The sequence below is a fragment of the Aulonocara stuartgranti genome, assembly GCF_965226115.1.
Source record: "Aulonocara stuartgranti genome assembly, chromosome: 16".
Lineage (NCBI taxonomy): Eukaryota > Metazoa > Chordata > Actinopteri > Cichliformes > Cichlidae > Aulonocara > Aulonocara stuartgranti.
The window spans coordinates 10,928,668-10,935,882 of NC_138952.1; the positions used below are offsets into that span (position 1 = coordinate 10,928,668).

A 7,215-nucleotide genomic window follows, 5' to 3' on the forward strand; every position below is an offset into this window, starting at 1 on the left:
TGCAGCGGATCTGTGGTGTCTGGGATGGAGGAGGAGATGATGTTCTTCAGCAGCCTCTCAAACACCTTCATTACTACCGAGGTCAGTGCAACTGGCCGGTAATCGTTCAGGGATGAGGGTTTGCTGTTCTTGGGCACAGGGATGATGGTGGATCTTTTGAAGCATGTGGGGACCACAGACTTTGCCAGGGACTCGTTGAAGATGTAAGTGAACACACCTGCTAGCTGGTCAGCACAGCAGCGCAGCAGACGGCCGGTGATGCCGTCTGGCCCCGCCGCTTTCCTTGTGTTCACTCTCCTCAGTGCCGCTCGGACGTCATGCTCCGCGATGCTGGTCACCGGTTTCTCGCTGATGACGTCACTGTCCCTTATTTTGAAACTTGGGGGACATTCTGCCCTTGGCAAACTGCCTGGCTGCAGAAATGCACGTTTTATTTATTTTGTTACCCCCAAACCACAGTGAAGTGTCTGATGACTCTGGGCAGTGCTTGGTGACACAGACAGAGTGCTTAGAAGTGTTTGGTGACACTGCGCCATTTGTCCACAAGTCTGTCCTCCCTGAACTGCAGGAGGAGACTGAGAGGGTGCTCCTGGTGAACTGGAAACTTCCGGAGACCCTGAACTTTGGAGTGATTTGGTTACTCCTTCTAAAACCTTCCTTCTCTTTGGGGAAGAAAAGAGGGGTGACACAGAATGCTGCAGGTGTGCTAGGCTGACCGCTTCTTTTTCCCCTCTCCGGGGTGTGACGGCTTGTTCTTTGCAGCAACTGCTGCAAAGGAATGCTTGCCCCAAGGTTCTCTACCTTGGCCTGGTGGGCACCCTGCTGGCCTCCTGCTCCTCTCTGCATTCTGACCCCACTCTGTCTCCCTCTCACAGTTGCTGCTGTTGCTGCAAAGCCAGCTCTTGGCACCTGCTGGGGCTGAGAGTTAGGTTTTCTGGGTAAGCAGAGGTTGAATACTTCTCCCTCCTGCTTTCTGCGGGTGCTTGTTTCTCTCATTCTCTCCAGGGCTGGGCCAAAGAGACCCTTGGTTGGGTCATAGGCTGCATCCATGACCTCAGCCTTCTGAGCATCACCTAGGCCTGACAGGTTTAGCCACAAGGCTCTCTCACCCGAGACTGCAAGGCCCATAACGCGGCCACACCCTTGGACTGCTCCCCTGGAGGAGCGAAGAATGAGATCATTAACCATGCAGATTTCATCCTAGAGGGCTGGGTTCGGGGAACCCGAGTCAAGGCCCATGTCTTCCAGAATTTCTGCCTGATATGCTGATAGCAGTGTGACTGCATTAAGCGAGCATACTGACTGTGCAACATATTTGTACGTCCTTTGATAAATAGATGCCGTGAGGCGATCTATCTTGTTGGGCAAAGAAATGCTAGAAGAAGCTGAAATTGCCCTGCGGTTAGGGTGAAGGTGATACGCCACTGAAGGCTCCACTGCTGGGGGTTCGGTCAGCCCCAGTTCACCCATCCAGCTGAAAGTAAAGACTGGTTCCATCAGTACCATCATTTGTACTAAAATGTTTTCAGAAGTGTGTTTTGGGTGTCTTAAGGGAAATGTAAATAGAAGACAAGATTCATTATACACTGAATAAAAATATAAATGCAACACTTTTGTTTTTGCTCCCATTTCTTATGAGCTGAACTCAAAGATCTGAAACATTTTCTTCATGCACAGAAGACCAATTACTCTCAAATATTGTTCACAAATCTGTCTAAATCTTTGTGAGCAATTTTTGTAGTTTGCAAGGATAAGGTTCAGTTGATACTATAAATAGTATAATGTTTGGTTTTAATTAGAGATGGCACGATACCACTTTATGTCTGATACCGATATCATAAATTTGGATATCTGCCGATACCGATATGAATCCGATATAGTGTGTTTTTTAATCAATAAAACTGTTTATTAATATCTTGCTGCATTTTGTATGAGTTCATACTCACGTTTAAATAAACAACAACACTAAATCTATTCTGTTATACCTGTATGTAAAAAATACACTGCACCCAAAATATTTCATAGTTCAGCAATATCAATCTAATAAACTTAAACCTACTCCATCCTTCCTATTCTGGTATTTTACAGAGTACTTAGCAGAAATATTAAGCAACCTACAGTGGGGCAAAAAAGTATTTAGTCAGCCACCGATTGTGCAAGTTCCCCCACTTAAAATGATGACAGAGGTCAGTAATTTGCACCAGAGGTACACTTCAACTGTGAGAGACAGAATGTGAAAAAAAAAATCCATGAATTCACATGGTAGGATTTGTAAAGAATTTATTCGTAAATCAGGGTGGAAAATAAGTATTTGGTCACCTCAAACAAGGAAAATCTCTGGCTCTCACAGACCTGTAATGTCTTCTGTAAGAAGCTTTTCTGTCCCCCACTCGTTACCTGTATGAATGGCACCTGTTTGAACTCATCATCTGTATAAAAGACACCTGTCCACAGCCTCAAACAGTCAGACTCCAAACTCCGCCATGGCCAAGACCAAAGAGCTTTCGAAGGACACCAGGAAAAGTATTGTAGACCTGCACCAGACTGGGAAGAGTGAATCTACAATAGGCAAGCAGCTTGGTGTGAAAAAATCAACTGTGGGAGCAATCATCAGAAAATGGAAGACATACAAGACCACTGATAATCTCCCTCGATCTGGGGCTCCACGCAAGATCTCATCCCGTGGGGTCAAAATGATCATGAGAACGGTGAGCAAAGATCCCAGAACCACACGGGGGGACCTGGTGAATGACCTGCAGAGAGCTGGGACCAAAGTAACAAAGGTCACCATCAGTAACACACTACAACGGCAGGGAATCAAATCCCGCAGTGCCAGACGTGTTCCGCTGCTGAAGCCAGTGCATGTCCAGGCCCGTCTGAAGTTTGCCAGAGAGCACATGGATGATACAGCAGAGGATTGGGAGAATGTCATGTGGTCAGATGAAACCAAAGTAGAACTTTTTGGTATAAACTCAGCTCGTCGTGTTTGGAGGAAGAAGAATACTGAGTTGCATCCCAAGAACACCATACCTACTGTGAAGCATGGGGGTGGAAACATCATGCTATGGGGCTGTTTTTCTGCCAAGGGGACAGGACGACTGATCCGTGTTAAGGACAGAATGAATGGGGCCATGTATCGTGAGATTTTGAGCCAAAACCTCCTTCCATCAGTGAGAACTTTGAAGATGAAACGAGGCTGGGTCTTCCAACATGACAATGATCCAAAACACACCGCCCGGGCAACAAAGGAGTGGCTCCGTAAGAAGCATTTGAAAGTCCTGGAGTGGCCTAGCCAGTCTCCAGACCTCAACCCCATAGAAAATCTGTGGCGGGAGTTGAAAGTCCGTGTTGCTCGGCGACAGCCCCAAAACATCACTGCTCTCGAGAAGATCTGCATGGAGGAATGGGCCAAAATACCAGCTACTGTGTGTGCAAACCTGGTAAAGACCTATAGTAAACGTTTGACCTCTGTTATTGCCAACAAAGGTTATGTTACAAAGTATTGAGTTGTATTTTTGTTATTGACCAAATACTTATTTTCCACCCTGATTTACGAATAAATTCTTTACAAATCCTACCATGTGGATTCATGGATTTTTTTTTCACATTCTGTCTCTCACAGTTGAAGTGTACCTCTGGTGCAAATTACTGACCTCTGTCATCATTTTAAGTGGGGGAACTTGCACAATCGGTGGCTGACTAAATACTTTTTTGCCCCACTGTAACTAATAGGGTTGCAAACTCCCAGCAAAAAAAAAAAAAGGGGCCCACCCTCATGATGCTTAATCGACGTAATCAACTTTAATTTGATGCAGTGTGAAAAAAAATGCACAGAATTAAATTACTTTTCAAGAATAATTAAATAGATTCAACATCTTTGCAGACTTGCAGACTGCACAGATGGTGTCTTCCCAAAGGAAAAAGTACTAGCTCACTAGGGTATATTAGACTTAACAGTTACTATATACAGTAATGGACTTCTATACATTTTACATCAGATTAAAACTTTGGTTTAAGATTCAGATAATTATTTATTAAAAGCTAGACATTTTAAATGAGAATAAGAAAGAAAAATATGTCTTTGTGTCCCCCTTTTCCCTGTTCATGCCGTATTGGCCCCCCTGGCTAAACTTTGCTAGATCCGCCCCTGCGCAGTTACCAGCTGTCAGCTATGTAGAAAAGGATCTTGGTATAGAAAGTAATATTAAATAAATTCTAACAACAGCTTATCAAGCTTAAACGTGCTGCTGTTGTTCAGCCGCTGGTTTCCTCTTTCTGGTGCAAAGTGGGCCAAAAACAAAGACAGACGGACTCGCGACAGAAAAGCCGATCAGCTGATCATTAATCAGTTTCGTGATTGAAGTAGCAGCAGGAGAGGGAGGGAGAGAGAAGAGGCAGTCGCTCCATATATCGGTTGTTAAGCTTAACGTGGGAATGCTTTACAAACATTCAGAGACGAACTTACACACTTGCTTTACTTCTCTCTGGGATAACTTCCTCGGAGATGAAATGCTGGTTTGGTAGGGCAGCTACAAATACACACAGCTGCTCTATCATGTGAGCACACTGCTCCAACGTGCTACAGTTATGAGCCGAGTTACGGTGTGTCGCAAGTTTTGTGAGGTGCTTTTTTGATATTTAATGGATCGGATTATATTTTTTATTTCCCTCCAATATCCGATCCAGTCATTTATGTCAGTATCTGACCGATACCGATACGTAATATCGAATCGGTCCATCTCTAGTTTTAATACCCCCACAATGTATGCTTAGCTGCTTTATATTGATTTTTATCTCGGTGTTTAATACTATTTAGCCTTTTTATTTTAATTCAAAAGCTAAAGCAAGTCTGTACACTCCTCGAATAAAGTGTGTCATTCTGTTTTAATAAAGACAACTCACTGGGTTAAAAATCAATAACACTCGGTTCCAGTTAGTTGCTTTCAACTGTTGGTGCCAGTTCATTAATCCTTTTCACAATTCATACAAATGATTGATCAACTAACTACTGGTGATGGCCAGAGGGGCCGATGGCGCGATATGGCAGCCTCACTTCTGTCTGCCCCAGGGGAGCTGTGGCTGTAGCTTGCCTCCACCAGTGTGTGAATGTGAGAGTGAATGAATAGTGGAATTGTAAAGCGCTTTGGGTGCCTTGAAAGCGCTATATAAATCCAATTATTACTTAATTTTATATGTAAAGAAAAAGACTATTTTCAGACTTAAGGTATGGAGAGGCCTAGTTCAGGAAGTTTTTTAACTTGACAGAGCTTCAGCAGCATCACAAGTGTGGCTGGGGTCATTAAGCCTGAATGGATTGTGTTTCTCACCTCTGTTGCTGAGGTAAGGAACATGTACTGATCTGTGGCCTGTACAGTTGTAAGGGCCTGTTGTGGTGGCAACCCTGAACAGTGAACCCCAGGTGTGAAGTGAACCATCAAGCTCAAAAAGAGACTGAAAGAAAAAAACAACACTATTATTTTAGTAAATAAATTAGTGGCTGAGATTTTCAGTAATTACCCGACAATGCAATTCTGGACCAAAGGTAGGTATGTATAACTATAGGTGAAAGAAAACATCTCAGTCAACCAGAAAAAGAAGCTGGACTTCAAAGTAAGATGTAACTAAATAAAACTCATTATTTTATTAGAAAAGAAAAAAGTGTAAATAAATGAATGTACAGGAAATGTGTTTAGTTTATATGTTCAAACCCAAAGGGAGGTCTGATGCTTATATTTCAATTAATGAAGACAACCTAGAAATAATATGCATATGTCACAGTGTCTATTAATTAACAATGTAGTTCACATTTCTCTTGAATTAAATATGTACAAATATAAACAGACACACTCATGACTTTAATATAAAAGCTGAACTTTTACCACATATAAAATTCAAAACTCTGTTTCTAATTTGTGTCAGTTTGAATCCATACATGAGGGGATTAATAATTGGTGGAATGAAGAGAATCTCCATTGCCATGAAATTCTCAAAACTTTGTGGTATTTCCTTTGAGCCAAATCGCATGTATAACATATCAAAAAGAAAAGACACAACAACGACTGCTAAAGAGAATAAATGTGGTACACATGTCTGCATGAATTTGTTCCAGTTTTCTTTGGATGACTGACACGTTTTGATCAAATGTACATAAGACCAGAAAACAAAAACGGCATGACCAAAATAAAAGGTGTAATTAAAAGCAGGAATAATAATTGTAGCTACAGAGGCAGAGCAAGCTAGATTAGAAATTAACCAGTTTATACAGTAAATTCTTGGTATGTGTGAGCCACATAACCTCGATGTTGCTGTTGTTATTGTACTCATTAATATCAGGTAAAAGGGAGTAATCCAAGCAAAAAATACAAAGATACAAACTCTTTGTGTAGTCATCAGAGAGTGGTACACAAGAGGTCGACATATAGCCACGTATCTGTCATATGCCATGAGAGCTAGAAGAGAGAAGTCCGTACAAATTGAAGAGTGCACCATTAAACCCTGTAAAAGGCATCCTGCATAAGAGATGACATGAGTGGTGGACAGAAGATCGTAGAGAAACTTGGGATAAAATGCAGCTGTCCCATAGAGTCCATTGAAGCACAGATTGCAGAGGAAGATGTACATGGGTTCATGAAGGCTTTTATCCACAATGACTGTCACAATTATCGTCAAATTTACCAGCCAAATCACACAGTAACACAGTAAAGTAAAAATAAAGATAGTGATCTTGTAGTTTGCTATACCACTTAAACCTGAGAGAGTAAAAACAGTAACCACTGACACATTATCCATAATAAAATAGTTTACCTTTTTAAGGTGTCATTTCACACTTCCAACAAGAGAACATTACATTTGTAGAAATTAGTGTCACAGTAAAAAGAAGACTGTCTGTCGACTGTCTCCCTCAAAGAGTATGTCACCAGAGATTTATATACGCTTTGGGTTAACGGCATATGTGTAAAATATGTGTACACACACACACACACACACACACACACACACACACACACACACACACACACACACACACACACACGTAGAAAAATATTTAGTATACACATCCAGAAATGCATATACTATTATATATTGTACATATATTTATTAGTTTCAGATGTAGCCATTCTTGTATTTTGCTTGTTTACATTATTGTATTTTGCACAACTCTGTTGCTTGTGAAGCTCGCACACAAGAATTTCACTCACATGTGCTGTACCAATG

General features: G+C 41.8%; 1 protein-coding gene across 1 annotated transcript; it reads right to left on the reverse strand.

The window, feature by feature from the left end:
* Positions 1-1,088: 1,088 nt before the first annotated feature.
* LOC309690453 (olfactory receptor 6C4-like) lies at positions 1,089-6,914 on the reverse strand (the record flags this gene model as incomplete). Its single annotated transcript, XM_082507485.1, has 2 exons — positions 5,880-6,914; positions 1,089-1,156 (listed from the first exon to the last, which is right to left on the reverse strand). Exons 1-2 carry the CDS (start codon positions 6,787-6,789, stop codon positions 1,089-1,091), a joined length of 978 nt encoding a protein of 325 aa, XP_082363611.1. The 5' UTR covers positions 6,790-6,914.
* Positions 6,915-7,215: the final 301 nt, after the last annotated feature.